Source organism: Caretta caretta, chromosome 3 (assembly GCF_965140235.1).
Source record: "Caretta caretta isolate rCarCar2 chromosome 3, rCarCar1.hap1, whole genome shotgun sequence".
NCBI lineage: Eukaryota > Metazoa > Chordata > Testudines > Cheloniidae > Caretta > Caretta caretta.
Window position 1 is genome coordinate 102,962,162 of NC_134208.1, and position 22,850 is coordinate 102,985,011.

A 22,850-nucleotide genomic window follows, 5' to 3' on the forward strand; every position below is an offset into this window, starting at 1 on the left:
GGAGAAGGGACTTGAGCTGTTTTATGCTGAGACTGGATGGTTGCAAGTGAAGGTGAACTAAGCAATGAATATACATAATGAGAGAAAGAACAAGAGAAAACAAACAAGGGAGTGGTTGAGGCACTGTAGTAAGCGTGAAGAGGTTTTCTTGAACACAACCACATATACTCCAAGTTTCCATGAACAATATTAAAAGGGAAAAATAAATCTGGAAGCAGTTTTTCATTTCTGTTGAGCATTCATTAGAAATTTTTATATTTTAAAGTCAGAATCTCAGTTATTTGTGCTTCTGATTTGTCTGTGTTGTAATATGAAAAATTTTCTTTTGAATACACAAATAGGTTCTTATAACAAATTATTTCCTTTATCTTTAGGTTCTAGTTTTACACCCTCATCTACTATTTATGCAAATAATTCAGTCTCAAATTCTACAAACTTCAGTAGTTCACAACAGGTATGAATATCAACACTTTTATATGTGCAACAGAATAAGAAAATATTTTAAGTGATCAGGCAATTGCATAATTTGACCAATTTAGGTTAAAACAGGACTATTGTGATTGAATCTTTAATAGGACAGCAGGGTACTTTAATATCTAACCAAATACTGCAATCTTCATGAGAAAATTTGATCAACCTTTTCATTTAAAATACACGATAAAGAAATGGGTTCACTTAATAAATTGCCTTTACTTTTTCCAGGATTATCCATCCTATACAGCTTTTGGCCAAAACCAATATGCACAGTATTATTCAGCATCAACATATGGAGCATATATGACCTCAAACAACACAACTGATGGCACGTCTTCCTCATCATCAACCTATCAGCTACAGGAATCTCTCCCTGGCCTGAATAGTCAACCAGGTACAGATCTTCATCCAGGTGAAAAACTTTTGTGTATTTGATCCCATCAGTTTAGATGCGTGAAAGCAGAATTGGGTAATTTTTCAACATAGGTAATTTTGAACCAAATGGGGATAAGCATGAACTTTTATACTCAGCTCAGTGTCTCTAAAAGAAAAAAAAATGATTATGGAAACAATCATGAGATATTAAAAAATAATGTATATTCAGGTTATATATTAAACCGCAGCCAGGTAATTTTGGCAAACTGATATATGTATCATTGTGGGAATGAGAAAAGACACAACAATCAAGTATGCATCTTTGAGTGTCCGAAACTGCTGTGCTGTAGCAGGACCTCTCTAATTCACACTCAGAAAGGCAATCCCACTTCAGCTCTCAGCAAAGATTTAGTAACAGAATGGGTCTGAGATCTTGTGTTACTGACACCTAATAATAATAGTACCTAGATCTTCGTCCATAGATCTCAAAGTGTTTTACAAAGGAGGCTAGTATCAGAATCCCTATTTTACAGATGGGGAAACTTAGGGCATGTCTACACTATACACTTAAGTTAACCTAGGTTAGGTCGACTTACAGCCACCGCAGTAATTACTGTGGTGATTCTTATCCACACTGCCCTTCTTCTGTTGGTGATGCATGTGTTTCCACCAACTTAAAAGGGGCAATGCAGGGGGCGGAGAGCCAGGGCTGTCAGCTCTGCACAGCTCCTTGCTAGTAGCCTGGCATCCCACTGGGCTGCCCCTCCCCTCTTGGCTCCCTGTTCCCCACCGGGAATGGGGCAGCTGACCAGACACTGGGCACAGATCTCCCCACTGGGAGTCCTGCTTCTCTCCATCAGCAGTACCACAGCCAACTGGAGTCTGGGTGCAGAGCTCCCCGCTCTGCACAGCTGTGCTCCCAGTGGGGAGCCGAGACCCCAGGGGGCAGCCAGGCTCCTGGTGGGGAGATCTGCACCTGGAGTCCAGTCAGTTGCTATGCTCCCAGCGGGGAGCCAAGAGCCCGGGGACCCTGGGTGGCAGCCGGGCTGGAGTGGAAAGCCAGGATCTTGGGGAGCAACAGGGCTCACTGCGGGGAGCAGGGAGCCTGGGTGGCAGCCTGAGCCAGGACCCTGAGTGGCTCAGCTGGGAAGCCCAGAGCCCGCTTTCTTGTCAATTTCACAGCTCCATGAAATTGACGAGAATGATAGCCAATAGATGTAGGTAATGCAGTGTCTACAGGGACACTGCATTGCCCTAAATACACCAACATAAGCCCTACACCTCTGGTGGAGGTGGAGTTATGATGTTGGTGTTGTAGGGCACTTACATAGGCAGGAACAAGGCTGTAGTGTGTACACTGACATAATTAAGGCAGCTTGTATTGACCTAACACTGTAGTGTAGACCAGGCCCGAGGCACAGAGAAGTGAAGTGACTGGTTGAAGGTCACCCAGGAAGCCAGTGGTAGAGCCAGGAATAGAATCTACATCTCCAGAGCCAGTCCAGTGCTCTATCCACTAAGTCACACTGCCTCCCTTATTACAGCATATTTACTAGTACAGTATATTGTGAAGTATTATCATAAATAATTAAAACCAAACTACAGTTGTTTCTTTATTTAGACAAGCACTTATTAATGTGCATGCCATATTGCTAATTCACAAAATTCAGCAAGTCACAATAGAGTTATCAGGTATTCGTATCAATCTGTTTAAATTATATTAAGAGAGTTACAGTTGCAAAGTAAAGCACTCAGAAGCCAGGACAAGACAAAATTAAGTTTGCCTGACCAATTATGTGCCCTTGGGCATAAAGCATTACAGTATTTTATTATATGATCATGCTAAACTTTACAGGACCCCATCTCATTCAATGCATGAGGTGAACATTGCTCTGTGAATGAGGCAACTGTTCAGTTTTTCTTGTTATCCCCATCATTCATCTTATAGCTCCACGCCTGCTTCCTACACTGCACACCATCCAAACACTGCTGCCCATAACAATTGCGTTTCCTTCTTTGTAGACTTTTCTGTGATGCTCATTACATTAGTAGGTGAGCATCTCACAGAGGTTAATGAATTGATCCTTGCAAAATCAAGAAGTATTATCCTCATTTTACAAATGTGAGACTATGGTACAGAGAGATTAAGTGGCTTGCTCAAGCTCACATACAAAGTCTATGAGAGAGACAGTGAAAGACCCCAATCTCCAAGGTCTCTGTCTAGTGCCACATGAGCTTTATTTGTCTTCTAGGGGACCCTGCTTCATTCATCATACACTATACAATTTCTGCAGTGTGGACCCGATCCAAAACCTATTGAAGTCCTGGGAAAACTGTCATTGCCTTTAATGAGTTTCGGATCAGTCCCTGAATGCAGAAGGGGTGCACTGGACCCCAGACCAATTCACTACACAAAGCTGTTTCATTCTCTTTCTAGGGAATGAACTGAATGACATGGGGGTCTTTCAAAAATATGCAGTATTATATTAATAATAATGAATAAGCAGAAGGGGAGGAGTTAAGGTTGTGCAAAAAATTATACACAGATCTGGCAGCATTACCTACAGTTGAGATTGCCTGACATTTCCCATTACAAGACCTTTTTTTCAGTTACTTATAACTTTAATTGTATGGGCTGAAATTTCCCATGCCAGGTGTCTGCCTCAGGCTGAATTTTTTTTGGAAAGTGTGTGTTTATATAAAATAGGAAAGTATATTTTGTTCACTCCCTTGGTTCTTGAAAGTAGCAGAACCATTTTGGCACAAGCTTAAAAAAAATATTAACTCCTGGACTCAGAACAAACCTGCCAAATTGAAGACAGAAAGGTAAAATTATGTTGTAATCAACTGAAATTAGAACACTTGAGGAATGAACATTCACTGTAGATGTTGCTCCACATATCATTTAAAAGATTCTGTTGTATGCTGAAAGAATGTAATGAATACTCATAAAATTATGTTTTGAGAACTCTACATGCTTCAGGACACTTTATATTTCCTACACACTTAAAAATATTTTGTAGTGAGTAGGTTTGCACATTATCTCATCTTGTAGCTGTGCTTCTTAGAAGTGATCTGTTAGCATACTGTATGTACAGAATCTCTTATGATAGTGTTTTATAATCTGTATTCAATGTACTATAGAAGGGAACTTTATACAAGCTAAATAACGGAAAACCATGAGTGTGTAAGTATAGTGAAATAGTAAGAAAGGTTTTTATGGTTAAACACATGAGTATGTATCGGATGCATACTGTGGAAAATACAGATGTTTTTATACACACAGACCATGAAAAAAATGGGTGTTTATCACTACAAAAGGTTTTCTCTCCTCCCACCCCACTCTCCTGCTGGTAATAGCTAATAGATAAGCTATTACCAGCAGGAGAGTGGGGTGGGGGGAGAGAAAAACCTTTTGTAGTGATAAACACACATTTTTTCATGATTTGTGTGTATAAAAACAAACATCTTCTGTATTTTCTGTATTTAAGCATGCATCCGATGAAGCGAGCTGTAGCTCACGAAAGCTCATGCTCAAATAAATTGGTTAGTCTCTAAGGTGCCACAAGTCCTCCTTTTCTTTTTTGCGAATACAGACTAACACGGCTGTTACTCTGAAATCTCCCTTTTAAATAGTTTATGCATCTGAACTTGTACCTCTGCCCATGTACTTCCCATTTCTGTGAAGTGCTGAATGAGTCATGCGATACTATGTGCACAGTGCAACACCCATTTTGAAAATACATTGCATGCCTGTGTTCTTGTTTGTTACTTTAAAAATACACTTGCATAAATGGAGTGCAGCATTTTGAATGCTTAGTCCAGGGATCAGCAACCTTTGGCGTGCAGCCTGTCAGGGAAAGGGGGTTTGGCAGGCTGGGATGGTTTGTTTACCTGCAGTGTCCGCAGGTTCGGCCGATCGCCGCTCCCACTGGCCACGGTTTGCCGTTCCAGGCCAATGGGGGCTGCAAGAAACAGCGCGGGCTAAGGGATGTGCTGGCCGCCGTTTCCTGCAACCCCATTGGCCTGGAATGGCAAACCACGGCCAGTGGGAGCTGCGATCAACCAAACCCGCGGATGCTGCAGGTAAACAAACTGTCCCCGCCCTCCCGCGGCTTTCCCTGACGGGCCACATGCCAAAGGTTGCTGATCCCTGCACTAGGGACATCGTGGCTCAGAGGTAGCAACTGAAAAGAGCTTCTGGTTACTGCTTCACCTGGTGCATGGGGAAAGGGCATAGTGAACCTGTTGCTGATATACTGGGATAATGGTGCTAGGGCTTGCCTCTGCACAGGAAGGAATAAGCATGTGCACGAATCAGTCTGCGTTGACTTTCCTTGTGCACACTAGCCTATTCAGAAGCAGCACACATTGGAATTTTCACTGGATTTGTGTGTATGCCTGGGTCTTCCCTCCCGGAGGGCCCTTTGCAACAACTGTGCTCTTACTCAGTTCAGTTGTGGCAGGTTCAGTGGCAGGGATACACCAGTACCTGAGTATCACTATGTCTGCAATTACAGGCCATACCATGTTCATGCTTAACGCTTTCCTGTCACTTTATTGTAGCCATACTCTCACTTGCCAGTGAATGAAGTTTCCCAAACAGGATCCTTAGCTATGTGTTGAATGTAGGAAAAAAGGAAATAATTTCACGCATTGCAATTAATATTTCTAACTTCAGTGAACTGCACTAGGACTTCCCAATCTCTAAATAAGTACACACATTTTTGGGTCCTTCTGTGTATGAACAGTTTGCATTTAATTTCTGTCAGATTTGACACACATTCTTACTACACCAGAGATCTGTATTTTGGTCAGTTTTTTTAAGTTTAAGTTTTCTGAAGCCATTTAAGGATAAAAAAAAATAAGTTCCCCCTTTAATATGGATGAGCCTGCTGTTTGTAAAAAGCAAATCCAGCAAATTAAGCGTACAGTTGTTCAAAAACCCATGCACTACTGACTTCTGCAGTTCTAAAATAGAAGCATGCCTTGCATTCAAGTAAGAGACAGCTGGTCATTCTGATTTAGAGATTAGTTTAATGAAATAAAGTTGGCTCTAAATACCCAGAACTTACAAGGTACAGTGATTAGTTACAGTACTGATTTATGGATAATTATGCAATCATGTACCGTGTTGGTCCAAAGAGAAGCCTGGGGCAACTGGTAATAATTAATGTTAAATGGAAATTGTAAATAGCATTCAGTTGTTTACTTCAGCTTTTAGGAACTTTCATAGAAGATTTAGAAAGATTTGTTTAATTTTTGGAAGAATTAAGTAAATTGAATAATTGGGAACAAATGCTTTAATATGTTACTTTGTAATTTAATCTTGATTTTATAAAACATTACATTTTTCATATATATTAAATTTTCTCATGTGTTGGAAATAATTAAAAGGTTCAGGCCAGAAATTTGTTTTTTTTTTCTTTTAGTCTGTTTTTTATGTAGTCGTGGAAGAGCTAGTAAATAACATTTCCCTTTAAAAGGGTCCCCTTCTATAAGACACATATTCAGAACTCTTGTTGAAATCAGTGGAAGTTCTGGTTGTGCAAGGAATCCAATTTCGAGTTGTCATTTTGTACTTCTTCATTTAACCAAACATATTTTCTTCTATCTCTTATGGAGGACAAGCCAATACTCCTTGACCTTATTTACTTCCCCATCACTAAAGGTAATGGGGAAGTAAATAAGGTCAAGGAGTATTGGCTTGTCCTCCATAAGAGAGACAAAGGAGTACTTGTGGCACCTTAGAGACTAACAAATTTATTTGAGCATAAGCTTTCGTGAGCTACAGCTCACTTCATCACTCAGGGAATAGAGTTGGTTAATTAATCAGAACTCCCTCTCCTGACTAATTCTGCAACAGCAAAGCAAGAATACTACAGAGTCATGATTAAGCAGAAGTGATTTATTTCTGTTTAATTTCCCTATCATTCCTCAGCAAATTATAACAATTTTAGATTCGGGGTAAAATTTTCAAAAGTGCCTAAGGACCAGATTTTTAAAGGTATTAATTTAGGTGCTGGTATTTATAGAGATGCAGATAGGTGCCTAAATGCCTTTAAAATCTGGCCCTCAGTAATTTAGGGGTATCTAAGACCCGTTTTGAAAAGTGATTTATGCATTTGGAAATATAAGCCTCATTGAAAGTCAGTTGAATTTAGACTCCTAAGTCATGTTTGAAAATGGATATTAGACTCCTAACTCATTTAGGCACTTTCGAAAGTTTATACTAGGTCAAATTTTAGCTCTGTTTTCTTGCCTCTATAAGTCTGTCCCTGTTGCCCCCCACCCCCCAATCTTCCTGAGGGTACATATGCAGCTTTGTCATTTGTGTAATGCAGCCCTCCTAGTGAATGTAGTAGACGTGATTTTTCTATACAGTTTCATAGGATGGTTTTAAAGCTTATAGAAAGTATTTTTCTATTAATTAGGTCATGAGAATAAATGCTGTATAGCCCTATTTAATTTCTATAGACCTCTGCTGGTTACATCTATATAGAAATTTTCTCTGAAGACATTATCATAGGTAGTATGTATGCATGTAGAATAAAATATTAAACTAAATACAGAGACATGGATTACTGAATGGTATAAAGAAACACTTTGAATAAAACTTATTTTCTAGGGCTTTCAAAAGTTATCAGTATTGTGCTTTAATTTTTGTTTGATGTTTTTGGTAAGAATCAGTGTTTACAAACTACTTGCTGCTTAGTTCACCTGTTGGGCTATTTTGCTGGGGAAGCAATAAAACAAAAAAGCTAGACTTGGATATAATTTTGTTTTTATCTTATGTGGGGCAAAGAAAGAAATGTGTGGAATAGTTCTGCTTTGCATGAAATGATTGTGCAGCCACTACAGCAAATTATTGGAAAATAGGTAAATACATAATTACTTTTCACTAGAAACTCATGCCATATATATACAGATAGATTTCCATCTCTTCAGTTGTGTATAATTGAAGATCTGTATCAGATCATAATTGTGCCATTATCACTTGTGTGGGCTTTAAGTAGCTTCATAGATTTTAAGAAAGTTTGGAATTCTTTTAATTCCCGCACATGACAAACAGTATTTTATTCTAATCAGGACATAATAAAAACTTTGAAGGCACTCCTCATTGTTCCATTTTACTTATTTAACAACCGTTGGCACATTGTTGACTAAGAGGAAAAATGAACTAAATGATTTACTTAATGGCAATAAAAATAATTATTTTTTACTAGAAATGTGTAAATTCACTCAACCAAGTGTCTGTAATTCCCTGGGTCCTCTCTGTTCCCCCTTTTTAAAGATAGGTACTATGTTTTCCCTTCTCTAGACCTTTGGGACCTCATCTATCCTCCATGAGTTCTCAAAGATAACGACTAATGGTTCAGAATTTGCTTCAGCTAGCTCCTTAAGTAACTTAGGGTGAATTGTGGCAGGCCCTGCTAACTTGAATACATCTAATTTATCTACTAGGGCTATCGATTAATTGCAGTTACTCACACAATTAACTCAAAAAAAATTCATTGTGATTAATCGCAGTTTTAATCACACTGTTAAACAATAGAATACCAATTGAAATGTATTAAATATTTTTGGATGTTTTTCTACATTTTCAAATATATTGATTTCAGTTACAGCACAGAATTCAAAGTGTACACTGTTCACTTTATATTACTTTTATTACAAATATTTGCACTGTAAAAATGATTAAAGAAATAGTATTTTTCAGTTCACCTCACACAAGTAGTGCAGTGCAATCTTTTTATCATAAAGCACAACTTACAAATGTAGAATTTTTTTGTTACATAACTGCACTCAACAACAAAACAGTGTAAAACTTTAGAGCCTACAAGTCCACTGAGTCCTATTTCTTGTGCAACCAATCATTAAGAGAAACAAGTTTGTTTACATTTACGGGAAATAATCTGCTCGCTTCTTATTTACAATGTCATGTGAAAGTGAGAACAGACATTCACATGATACTTTTGTAGCCGGCATTGCAAGGTATTTACATGCTAGATATGCTAAACATTCATGCTTTGGCCATCCTTCCAGAGGACATGCTTCCATGCTGATGATGCTCGTTAAAAAAAGTATGCGTTAATTAAATTTGTGACCGAACTCCTTGGGGGACAATTGTATGTCTTCTGCTCTGTGTTTTACCCACATTCTGCCATATATTTCATGTTATAGCAGTCTCAGATGATGACCCAGCATGTTGTTCGTTTTAAGAACACTTTTGCTGCAGATTTGACAAAACGCAAAGAAGGTACCAGTGTGAGATTTCTAAAGATAGCTACAGCACCTGACCCAAGATTTAAGAATCTGAAGTGCCTTCCAAAATCTGAGAGGGATGAGGCGTGGAGAATGCTTTCAGAAGTTTTAAAAGAGCTACACTCCAATGCGGAAACTACAGAACCCAAACCACCAAAAAAGAAAATCCACCTTCTGCTGGTAACATCTGACTCAGATGATGAAAATGAACATACGTTGGTCTGCACTGCTTTGGATCGTTATCGAGCAGAAGCCTTCATTAGCATGGACGCATGTCCTATGGAATGGTGGTTGAAACATGAAGGGATATATGAATCTTTAGCGCATCTGGCACGTAAATGTCTTGCAACACCGGCTACAACAGTGCCATGAGAATTCCTGTTCTCACTTTCAGGTGACGTGAACAAGAAGCGGGCAGGATTATCTCCTGCAAATGTAAACAGACTTGTTTGAGCGATTGGCTGAACAAGAAGTGGGTTTGTAGGCTCTAAAGTTTTACATTGTTTTATTTTTGAATGCAGTTATTTTTTGTACATAACTCTACATTTGTAAGTTCAACTTTCATGATAGAGATTTTACTACAGTACTTGTATTAAGTGAATTGAAAAATACTGTTTTTTATTTTTACAGTGCAAATATTTATAATAAAAAATAAACATAAAGTGAGCACTGTACACTTTGTATTCTGTGTTGTAATTGAAATAAATATATTTGAAAATATGGAAAACATCCAAAAATATGTATATACATTATATTCTATTGTTTAACAGTGCAATTAATCATGATTAATTTTTTAATCACAATTAATTTTTTAATCACTTGACAGTCCTATTATCTACATATTTTTAATCTGTTCTTTCCCTATTCTGGTCTGCGTTTCTTCCCCCTTGTTGTTAATATTGTCTTAAGCATTTGGTCACAACCTACCTTTTTAGTGAAGACTGAAACAAAATAGGTTTTTCATTCCTCAGCCTTCTTGATGTCATCCTATAGCTCTCCTTCCCTGCTGCTAAATAATGTACTTAAATTTTCCTTTATCTTTCTCTTGTCCTTAATGTACTTATAGAACCCCTTCTTAATGCCTGTTATGTTCTGTCAAGGTTCCTCCCCCACTCTGAACTCTAGGGTACAGATGTGGGGACCTGCATGAAAAACCTCCTAAGCTTATCTTTACCAGCTTAGGTCAAAACTTCCCCAAGGTACAAAATATTCCACCCGTTGTCCTTGGACTGGCCGCTACCACCACCAAACTAATACTGGTTACTGGGGAAGAGCTGTTTGGACGCGTCTTTCCCCCCAAAATACTTCCCAAAACCTTGCACCCCACTTCCTGGACAAGGTTTGGTAAAAAGCCTCACCAATTTGCCTAGGTGACTATAGACCCAGACCCTTGGATCTTAAGAACAATGAACAATCCTCCCAACACTTGCACCCCCCCTTTCCTGGGAAATGTTGGATAAAAAGCCTCACCAATTTGCACAGGTGACCACAGACCCAAACCCTTGGATCTGAGAACAATGAAAAAGCATTCAGTTTATTACAAGAAGACTTTTAATAAAAATAGAAGTAAATAGAAATGAAGAAATCCCCCCTGTAAAATCAGGATGGTAGATATCTTACAGGGTAATTAGATTCAAAAACATAGAGAACCCCTCTAGGCAAAACCTTAAGTTACAAAAAAGATACACAGACAGAAATAGTTATTCTATTCAGCACAATCCTTTTCTCAGCCATTTAAAGAAATCATAATCTAACACATACCTAGCTAGATTACTTACTAAAAGTTCTAAGACTCCATTCCTGGTCTATCCCCGACAAAGAAGACTACAGACAGACCCACAGACCCTTTGTTTCTCTCCCTCCTCCCAGCTTTTGAAAGTATCTTGTCTCCTCATTGGTCATTTTGGTCAGGTGCCAGCGAGGTTACCTTTAGCTTCTTAACCCTTTACAGGTGAGAGGAGCTTTCCCCTGGCCAGGAGGGATTTCAAAGGGGTTTACCCTTCCCTTTATATTTATGACATGTTCCTTGTTAGGTATAACTCATTTTGTGCTTTAGCCTTTCTAATTTTTTCCCTACATGCCTTCACTATTCTTTTGTATTCATCCTTAGCAATTATATTCATGCTTCCACTCTTTGTAGGATTCCTTTTTGATTTTCACATCATTAAAGAACTCCTGATAAAGGCATATTGGCCTCTTACTGGTCTTCCTATCTTTCCTTATCATTGGGAGAGTTTGCTCTTGTGCCTTTAATTTTGTCTCTTTGAGAATCTGCCAATTCTCCCGAACTCCTTTTTCCATTAGATTTTCTTTTCATGGGACCTTACCTACCAGTGCTCTGAGTTTGTTAAAGTCTGCTTTTTTGAAGTCCATTGTCCTTATTGTGGTGCTTTTACCTCTTTTTTCCTTAGAATCATGAAATCTATCATTTCATGATCACTTTTGCCCAGATTACCTTCTACCTATCTTTCTATCTTCAGATTAATAACCACAAAAAATAACTCTTTGTCAGAATCAAGCCTAGACTGGCTGCCATTGGATACTTCCTTCATCTTTTTAATAGTCTGTAAAGATATTAATATCTCAGTATGTACATATGTATGACTGTATAGTGTAGGGTCATTGACTGGCCAATTTTGAGACAAAGTTTTTTTCTGATTTTGATTGCTGTGTGGACAGTGATGGGGGCAGAGTTCAAGTTGTGTGTTTAACCTCAATACATACATGTTATTGAGTTACTGTGGTTTGACTACAGCTTTTTAAATGGTTTGCCTTTGTATATGTAAACTTTAAAATGTTCTTAGTTTGACCTGTGTGACCTGTTCTTTCTCTTGGCATTTTATACATGTAGGTGCAAATGGTCTATATTATTCACTTGTGACCCTAATAAAAATGTTCTTAGAAAAGAAAATCAGGAAGAAAAAGGAAAGAATTGCCAATTGAATGTATACATTCCTTAATATTGAGCGATTTGGCTTGATTATAAACTCTGTAGGGGGAGGGACCATCTTTTTGTTCTGTGTTTGTATAACATTTAAAGTACAATGGGGTCCAGATCCACTCCTAAGTGCTATGGTAATACTAATACTAATAATTAATAAAGAATTGATGCTGCCCATACTAAGTCACCCTTGATTTAGGCCTCCCAAAGCCAACTCTCTCTCAATCATCTCAACTTTCAATCATCCAAACTGAAAAGTGGTTCATAGTGTTTCCCCACAGTGGGTGAGGTAATAGCGCTTACTGGTCCAGCTTCTGTTGATGAAAGTGACAAGCTTTCGAGGTCCACAGAGCTCTTCTTCAGGTCTGGGAAAGGTACTCAGAGTGTCACAGCTAAATACAAGGTAGAACAGATAGTTTTGTCCTGACACCATCCTTCAATATATTTTAAAGAACCATCTGTAATGCAGCAGCATAGAACCCAACAGATTAGAAAAATTGGATGGCACCCTTGAATCAGTTCACTGAACACTTTGTCAGGTATAGCTGTACTCCATTGCTGTTGTGAAATAGTCATGAAATCATTATTAAAGCAGACAAAGGGGGAGGATACATGTCTTTTCACACTTAGGAAACTCGCTTAATTAGCTAGTCCTTAGATACGTCACCAGAAATTTCTGGAGGTGCACTAGGAGAGAGTGCTTGGAAGGAAGGAGGATTTCTGGTTACTGGGAGTTGGGATGGAGCAAGTCTCAAACAATCCCTCCTAGGTAGCTCCATTCTCTTTCCCCATCCAACCTTCCCAATGTGAACTTCCTTATCCTGCTCACAGCTCTTGGTTGACTGCTGCCTGTGTTTGTGACCAGCAGTGGTAAGGTGGATTACAATGGGGAAATCAGGCTGAGAAGGTAGAGGGATAACCTGGCATAGAGCTGGTAGCATGGGAGAGTAGGGAGGTGGATAAGGAGATTAGGCTGTTGGTCTGTCAGAAAGGAGGAGGTGGTTGGGGATTCTGATGTCTGCAGGAGTATTTAGTATGTCCTCCATATTTAGGGATAAGGATGGTGGGTCTCCTGCTGGTGCGGAGGGGAATTGACGTTGAGTCTTCACAGCAATAGAGGACGTTGAAATCTCTCTAGCTGACCTCCTAACATAGGAAATGAGATATTCTCACCTTAAATTTAAAAAAAAAAATCATGACATGACCATTAGTATGGTATTTCAGACAGCTTACTTTGATGCCTCACTTTTTTATATATATGTGCATATTAGTGCATTTAAACCCTCTCTCCATTTCTCAGGAGATTTATTGAAGTTTGTCTTTGGTAAAATCAGAATGTATTTGTGATATCTGCAGTTTCCTGTTACATAAAACTGAAATTGAGAACCGCTCTTCTGCATTTTATGTTTATAGCATGTGCATATCTTGTGTTTGGGTTGGCATTTAATCTGTGTAGAGACATTTTTAAAGCTTTTATACCTTCTTTAAAAATTAAACACTGACCTTTTTCCATGGATTTTTTGTATTTTTAGGGGAGTTTGACACAGTACAGAGCCCCTCAACACCAATCAAAGATCTTGATGAGAGAACGTGTCGGAGTTCTGGGTCAAAGTCTCGGGGTAGAGGGCGGAAGAATAATCCATCACCCCCTCCGGACAGTGACTTGGAGGTATGCCCTCTGATAACTGATGAATGGTAAACTGAAGGTAGATTCAGCAAATTAAAGCAGCGGAAACAGATTTTAAAAAATGGCATGAACCATATGAATCATTAATTGAAAGTACTAGATTTCTAGTAGTTATTTTAAATGTATACAATATGGGGCAGATACAATGTATACCTGAATACACTGAACGTAAGATAAGTGTCAACATAATACATACGTGCATATTGTCTCTTCCAATTTAATGTGGAATAGGTCTACAAAACAATTTAAGGTTTCTTTGTTCATATTTTTTCTGATTAACTTCTATTTTGTGTATTATTTAATTTTCTTTTTAAAAATAAGAAAATTCAGATGTATCAATCCGGTTATCTACATATTCAGTGTAAAAATATGCATTACAAAAAGGAATGCATAAATATGAGACATCCATGTTTGGCCCTAATCCTGCAAACACTTATGGACTACTTTAACTTTACCCCTGTAGGTAGTGTCATTTAGTAGTTATGCTCCACTATTTGAGAGAGCAAGGCCATAGCAAAGAAATATATCTGCGTAATGTACAAGATGACGTTTTAAAACACAAGTGTCCCAGCAGTGGAGTGATTATATTCTTGTTAACTCTGTTTTAGCACTGTTCTGACAGTGTGACAGAAGAACAACACTCATTGCATGCATGGTATATTCCAGCACTGGGATCAGAGAATTGTTCTGCACATTTGTGTGATGTGCCTTCTCCCACTGTGATACTGGCGCTCTGTGCTAATATCATTGGACTGCTCCACCCCCTGTGCATGTAGTGCATATCTCCACATATATCACCAGAAGTCAACTTTGTTATCACTTGGCTGTTCCTGCCCCTGCATCTCTTCTGGAGGGACAGGGTTGACCGTATCACTTTGCATCAATCTCAGATGCCATAGCTTTTTGTACAGAGGGTGAGGAATTTTATCCTGATTTTGGCCAAACTGTCTTTGATTTTTTTGTAGTTTCCCACAAACTATTTTTTTTTTTAAATTAAGCAGTTGTAATTTTTTACATTTATGGGAAGATTTCCATTTTCCTTTCCTTAGTTTCATTTTCACTGGTGAATTTCAGAAAAAAACAGCCTCTTACCAACACTAAGAAATTTCCCTTAAAAATGAAAACAAAATAAAAAGTTAAAATAAGACATTTTGTCCAAAAATATTATTTAAATTCCTTATTCTGTGTGAATTACTGTGACATAATAGTACTTGTGGCATGTAGAGCTAGCACCAGGAGTTGATATTATCTCTGTTGGAGGAACAGACTGAAATCAGTATGAGTTGCACATAAGAATCTGAGAGTAGAATTTATCCTTAAATTAATAGCTCTTTACAACAAAGTAATTGACCCAAAGTTTACTGACATCTGTAGTATGATGTATCTGTAAGAGAGACAAAGTGGATGAAATAATATCTTTTATGGACCAGAAAAAGATTCTATAGTATGTGACATATATGAAACCTTGTAAAGGTTATAGAGTAATTAAAAGATTGGAAAGTATTGAAAGGCTTAATGTCCTCTGTGTTTTTATAGATTATTTTAAGGTATATTTTATTATTTTAAGGCTGATTTTCAGAATAACCTACTCATTTAAGGGCTTTTTAAAGCACAGGACATGACTGATTTGATTTTGGATCATAAATCTTATTTCATGATTACATACTGATTTTGTCTCCATTTCTGTTTTCAGCGTGTATTTGTTTGGGATTTGGATGAAACGATCATCGTTTTCCATTCGCTGCTTACAGGATCCTATGCACAAAAATATGGCAAAGTATGTGACTCATTAATTCAATAATAGATTCAGACTACTGATACACTTGGCATTTTTACTGTGCTTTTCATCTTCAGTGTGCCTTACAAAACTTAATTAACATTCATATGCCCTTGTGAGGGAGGGAGGTGGGAAACTGAGGTACAGAAGTTGTGATTTACCCAAACGGAGCAGCCAAGGGGACAGATGAGGTGCCTACCCTTAGGTAAGATGTGAGATCCAATAGAGGTAGAGTTTCTGAGGTAGGTGCTATAGCTGTAAGGAAGAGGCTTCATTGAGGGAGAGGTGCTGAGGTTTCTGGTGCAGCTGTGAAAAGCTGTTGCAAATGGGTACTAGATTTGGGGGGAAAGGGGAAATAACTGGTGAATTTGGAAGCAGGGCAGGGAAAAGGAATGAGTAAACTGGATGATGAAAAAGGAAACAGAACTGATGAATTTGCAGGGAAAGGAAAATGTTAAGTCAGAGTAAATGGGTGGGAGGCAGACCTGTCTAACCTTCCGCTTTAGGGTGGAGGCTCTGGGTTTATGATGTACTCTCTAACACCTCAGCCTTCCTGGTGAGTTGCTGGTGTTCTTGGATGGCTGTTGCGTTGGGCAAGGCCAGCACCAAGCCAACAATGGCTGAAACACCCTCTGCTGCGAATCAGTTATTGCTTTCATTGTACACAACTACTCCCCTCTCTGCCACTGAGAAATCCAAAGGTGACTGGAGAAGAAGCCCAGAACAGGGAGCAATGAGCAGCCAGCAGTGAAAGGGGAGAGAGGGAGAAGCAACCCAGAAGTACTAGCAACAGGAATTTCCTCACCTACTGAGCAAGGAACATGCGCAAAGTACATTTTATACAGATTTTCTCCAGGGTTTTTGCTACACTGACATTGGCAGGGCTGATGGCAGAATGAATGCTGATGATTTGGGTGGGGGTGGCAGCTGACAAGATAGAGAAGTCCATGAATTACAGGGTGGCATGGTTATGTGGTGTGTATGTAACCCTTCTGCCCGTCAGAGTTGGCAGCAACAAGGGCCGGGTTCAATATCTAGGGGATCCATTCCAATAACACAATGCAAACCGTCTCAAGCCCCCACCCAGTGACCTGGGACAAATATATACCATCCCCGCTGGGCGCCTCCAAGAGGCAATACTTCCCCTCTCGCAAGCACATAGTCTGAGTGTAGCAAAAAGTTTTTTAATAACAGAGAGAAACAATGTGGCATTATGTTGGGGAAACACCACCAACAGGATTCATAACACAACCCATGAGCAAAAAAAACCCACCCCAAGCAAATTGGGGCATGCCTCTTTCCCTTTGGTTCTTGAGTCCAGCAACCCCAAATCACCCAAAGTCCCAAAAGTCCAGTGACCCAAAAGTCTCTGTCCCTGATCAGGGCAGCCCCAGAGTTCGAAAGTTTATCTGCGGAGCTTTACCTCCCAACCTGGGTGGAGACGGGACGGGGGTAAGAGGCACCTTACATGATATGAAGCTGACCGCCCCACAGCTCCATAGGCCTTCACTCCGCTCCGCTCCGCCAGCCGCCCCACGAACTCCTTCGCTCAGCTCCGCTCCGCGGCCCACAAGCCTCTCGCGCCGTCCCACAAACTGCTCCACCAGCCGGTCCACAAACTGCTCTGCGTCCCACCAGCAGCTCCCGCCATCCTACGAACTGCTCCACCAGCCTGTCCACAAGGCACTCCAGCCGTCCCGCAAACTGCTCCACAATATATCTTCAGGCTCCCCCACTACTTAACACAACGCTCACTGATTTCAGCTCTTAGTCAGTTCTGCTCTTTGGTGAATTCAGCTTGTAGTAGGGGAGCCTCAGTGCTGGTGCACTGTTAGCCCAAAGTGAGCTCAGCAGCCTGCAACTAGACTTCTAATGAAATCAAAATTAGCTCTGATATTCCACAGTGGAGAGAGGAGGAAGTGCAATTAGCACGTAAGGCCCTCACCATGGGGCCCATGCCACCAAGTATTAATACTTGTCCCCAGCCTCTCTCCATTCACAGAGTTTTGGAACCCATGACCCTTGCCTAGCGAGTGCTACTTAGTTGATGGCGAGTCCCTCCATCATAACAAAAGGCCAAGTACAGTTCCAAGCACAGTTCCCATAATCAGGGTAATAACAATTTATTCTTCCTGCCCCAATAACAGAGACACTGGGGATCCCACAGCAGCCAAAGTGACCATTTGGGCAGCTATGGCCTCATTCTAGGTGGGGTGGGTGTGCCTATGCAAATGAGATTGGCCCCTGAAGTTCTTTTCCACAACTTGCCACACCTCACCACCAGATGTCAGGGTGGAGCTCATCCTGACACTGCTTACATGTATAAGAAATAAGTGTGGGACTGTGTGAAAGCAGGAGAGAGAAAAAGCAACAGGTGTGAAGCATGTTTCTGTTAATGAAAAAAAAAAGGAGGGAAGAGAGTTTGGTGTTAATGCACATGTGGAGGTGTTTGCAGGAGAGTGTGCACGGATATGTGTATTTGGAGACGCAAGTAGTTGTTTCTCCTGGTGTTTATGAAAAGGGTGGGCTAGTACCTTTTTGTCTGTCATGGAAATTCACCAGCTCAGTTTTGGAATGCTAAAATAAGATTAGCTATTCAGCTCTGGTACGAATGACACTTGTTTTACACCTTCACTGTGCCTAATCAGTGCATGTTGTACTGTTTTGCCACTTATATTACCATACATCCTACACACTCTTCTAATGCTATTTTTACAAAAAATATAATTCCATTCACTTTAACAAAAATTACTCCTTTTTTATATCTCTGTAAGTGAGAGAAGAATCAGACCAAACATGCAACTTACATCATTTCTGTCACCATTGAATGGGGCCCACAGACCTTCATGGGAGTTGCTATATTTGGCCCAATGATTCAGTTACTTGTAATTTTAATCCAAGTGTGCTTGCGGCCTTTTGGATGGTATAACTATTCTGATGAAGTTTTTTTTCTCCATCTCAGATATTAACAATTAAGAAATTTTTTATCATTGTTGTTGCAAAGCTTTTTAAATTGAAATATGTTACAGAGCTATCAATCCTTTCTGGATAACTTTGAAAACTATTCTAGCAATAGCTGTGCAGAGATATCTTCTTGGTTTCCTTCTCTTGGGTTTTTTTTCTCTCTCTCTCTTTTTCTTTTCCCCCCCCATATCTGTAGGGACATTTAGATGAAAACGGCATCACTGCTTTGTAAAAACTCATCTTCTCCTACAATTTATTCCCCATCAAAGGCCAGAATATGTGGTAATGACTAATTACAGCAACCAGTTGTGATATCAGATAGAGATTATGAATTTATTTCCATAGGTCAGGAGTAACTCAAGTGAAAGTGAAATGAATTGATATATGCTACTGAGATTAGAATCGGGATCCAAGATTTCAAGTGATGATGAACCAAGAGAGAGGATTTCTTAAATAAAAGAGATCCTGTTTTCATACTGCTAGACATAGTAAAATCAAAATCATAAGGATACAGAGTCATTCCCAGAGTAAATTAAGAGATGGCAGATACTTTCTTTTCTAGAGTAGTTTTCTTCCTAGTATTATGGTAAACATATTTAGGATGATGATGTATCATTGAGACTCAAATATGTAGTAAATTCTTGTCTGATAGTTTATATGTTGCTGCATATATCCTTTTTTTATATGGAGGAAGGATGGTTCAGTGGTTAGGGCACTAGACTGAGGCTTATGAGACTGCAGTTCAATTCCTTGCCCTGACACAGTCTTCCTGTGTAACCTTGGCCAAATCACTTAGCCTCACTGTGCCTCAGATCACAATCTGTAAAATGGGAATAATCATCCCTACCTTGAAGAGGTGTTGTGAGGGTGAATACATTAAAGATAATGAGGCACTTATATGGCCTCTATTACCATAAAATCTAAGTACCTAAAATCTAGATATACTTCATTGTTCAAAAAACATCTTGGGCATTGATCCTTTCTTGTGATTGTGCTGCTTCAGTGGCACAAAGTTGGTTTAAGACCAGTTTAAACAGCCACTGGTATAGAATCATAGCGGTGAATCCTACACTTTCCCCTTTATTGTCTCCTAGTATTGGGGGAAGCGCAGCTCCCAACCTGTGCCGTGATGTCTGGCTTTAAACTGTCAGGGTACTTTACCCTGTGTCCCCTGATTCTCAGCTCTTTTTGTAAATATGTTTTTTCTGTAAATTTTGTTGTCATGTTGTTTATTAAATAAATTTTCTCCCAAAAGAGAAAAGATGCGATAACATGAAACAGAAGGATAAGGATCTCTCAATATGTTTTTCAGGGTTTTGTAAATGTTAGTGAGTGAGTAGCATGATGCTGCTATAAATAGGGAGAGAGTGTTTTATGGTGAACAGAGTGGTCAAATTGCATTTTCAAGGTGTGAAATTCTGGGATTATACTGGTACTTAGATGGACCATTTTCCAGGGTTTCACCTTTGTTCTACTATTCTAACATTTATACAGACACTCTGAATGTACAGATGGATATATATACACACCCTCAACTATTCCCCATCAAAACACAGACCTGCCATCTCTTGTCCTTCTCTTTGCCCTATTTCTTGTTGTGACCTGGGAGAAACAAAATATCTATCTTTTAGGCCTTACTGCTCTAATTGTGGCTGTGAATGGAAATGCAGAACAGAGTGGAGAGCTGACTTAGCTCAGTGTCACAGTCAGACTGGCAAACTGTTTGTATGCAAGGCCAGTACACAGCCATAGAGGGACCAGCAGATTAAAAAATTCTTCTTTTAAATCTCACCCTCCTTTCCCACAGGCAGTAGCCTAAGGGAGAAGAGAACGGTGATCCTGATTTCATTTTGGGCTTCTAGTGGGACTGCAATCATAGAAATCTAGACCTGGAAGGGACCTCAATAGGTCATCTAGCCCAGTCCCCTGCGCTGAGCCAGGATTAAGTAGTATATAGACTGTCCCTGACTGGTGTAATATAAATAATACTGTAGTAGCATTAACAAACTCTGACACATTGAATGAAGATTTTTTTAACATGAGCAAGATTGTAAGTGTCTCATTAAAATATATGGCAAATTGCTTCTTCAGGGGAGGGAGCCAATTGAAAGAATAGCTTGCAGTTTTCCCCTGAAGCAAGAGAGGCTTTGTATGAGTTTGATCAGTGCAGAGCTACAAGATATTAATTAAAAATCCCCAAAGTCACAATTAAGTGATTTTGTCTGATTTTTTTTATTGGACTTTCCAGAGTTAATTATTTTTTGTTATCTAAACATGTCTGTCTCTCAGCTTGTAAGGTTACTTTGCTCATCTCATTTGTTGATGCTCTTCATGCACCATAAAATTAGTACACTTCTATTTTTAATTATTTACTGCAGTAGCAAATTATGATCATTGGTATCTGAGCTGTTCGGTTATGACCTGTGTGGCTGAGGATGGTTTTTGCAGCTGAGCACCAGTTGGCACATAGAGTTTTCTACAATGCTAAACTCTTAAATAAGGATTTGTTGATGTGACAGGACATGTGTTTAGGAGACTGTCATCATCTGTTACATTTTATGAGGTACATTCCTGTTCTCTTATTAACAATATGTATTCTTCTTTCTACAATGTCCCAGGGATTTCTCACTGTTTTGGAGCTGATTAAGCTGTACCCAACGTGGTAAAATCATTTATTTCTTTAAGGTCAATCCAAAGGGCAAAGATTTTCCAAAAATACCACAAGTCAAAGTTCAGGCTGGTAAAAAGGAATGACTGCCTTTCATGGCACTGCAGAGGGAAAAGTCTTAGTTCTCCAAACTTGAATGTGTGTTACTGAGAATTCAGGATGATGTTTTCGACAGCCTTAAAAATAAGTGCAAAATGTGACAGTACAATTGAACAGACAAAACCCGACAGTATATTTTAAAAGAAAAGTCAATGTTCTGTCTATGGTAAAAGTGTATGGAACTTTATCAAGTAGATAAGTATTGTGACAATTTGAGTCAGATGTAAGCTAGTGCCAAAATGTATTCTGCTTTTTCCGACAATTTTCTGATTTTTCTGATCTACCTACATCTTTTAGTTGTTTCCAGTTAATCTCTCCTTTTTATTATTATTATTCAGTGTACAAGGGGCTCAGGGGATTGATGATTGTTGGGGCCCTACCAAATTCACAGTCCATTTTGGTCAATTTCACAGTCTTGGGATTTTTTTAAAGAGTCAGTCTCAGTTTCAGATGTTTGCATCTGAAGTTTCATGGTGTTGTAACCATGGGGGTCCTGACCCAAAAGGGGTCATGGGATTTCACCCTTACTTTTGCACTGCTGCTGGTGGCGGGCACTACCTTCAGAGCTGGGTGGCCAGAGAGCAGTGGGGTCACAGGGCATGGGGAGGTTGTTACTTGGGGTAGGAGGTAGGGCCAGCCTTTCAGCTGGGCGACTGCCCAGGGCCCCATGTTGGGGGGTGCTGTGGTTCTCCCCCACCAGCCCAAGGCCCCTTTAACACCTGAACGCTGGGCCCAGAGCCAGGGAAGGGCAAAGCTGGGGATGTCCCAGCTGGGGGCTCCTACTGCAGATGGAGACCAGTACATTAGTCCCTGCCAAGCTGGGGAGGAACAGGACTTCCTGCAGGAGCCACTCCCAGGGCCAGGTCAGACCCACCTCTGGAAACCTCCCCTGGCTGCAGGAAGCTCTGTGGGTGCGCTGCCTTCAGAGCTTCCTGCAGCCGGGGGAAGTTCCCAGAGGTGCATCTGACCTGGCCCTGGGAGTGGCCCCGGCAAGGCAAAAGGAAGTCCCATCCCTCCCCAGCACAGCTGGGACAAGCAGCTGGAGCCCGGCACATGGTAGGAGCCTCACTCCCCTACAATAGCCAGATTTTATGGGGGCAATCAGATTTCACAGTCCATAACGCGTTTTTCATGGCCGTGAATTTGGTTGGACCCTAGCGTTAACTGGTTCAAATTTGGCCAGCCTTGTTTGTGATTGAAACATGGGAGCTGTTTTGATGGCATATGATAACAAGTTGGTGGTATCTTAGAGGACAAATGCTCACACCACAAAAAATCACCACCAGTATTAACGCTTCATGATCACCCTTTGATGGCAGTCTCTGAAGACAGCCCAAAAATAGAGAGTGGCCCATGAAGACCACGCTATCCTCTCACTCTCAGTGATTGTCTGTCCAGGTCAGAGTTGAGTCACATTAGCTGAGAGGTACAAGGATACTTGTTACTACCCTCGCTATACCATCTCCCAGCTGTCACCTTTCACCAGCACTAATATACTTTAAAAAGACCATTCAGCTGCATTGATTGTTTCCTGTATTTTGGTCAGATGTCTCAGGACCTCTCATTTTGCTCTTATACTCTCTTGTTGTCAACCCCCTAC

The 22,850-nt window shown here is 39.9% G+C and overlaps 1 protein-coding gene across 8 annotated transcripts in view; it reads left to right on the top strand.

The window, feature by feature from the left end:
* Nucleotides 1-22,850, top strand: part of EYA4 (EYA transcriptional coactivator and phosphatase 4) — a 228,012-nt gene that overhangs the window by 178,251 nt on the left and 26,911 nt on the right. For 5 of the 8 annotated variants that reach the window (XM_048844512.2, XM_048844511.2, XM_075126754.1 and 2 more), the window contains 4 exons: nt 375-454; nt 703-886; nt 13,588-13,724; nt 15,436-15,519. In XM_048844512.2, coding sequence (XP_048700469.1) covers nt 375-454; nt 703-886; nt 13,588-13,724; nt 15,436-15,519 — 485 coding nt within the window. The remainder of the gene's footprint in view (nt 1-374; nt 455-702; nt 887-13,587; nt 13,725-15,435; nt 15,520-22,850) is intronic. The other 3 variants (XM_048844513.2, XM_048844514.2, XM_048844516.2) reach the window with 1 other exon arrangement.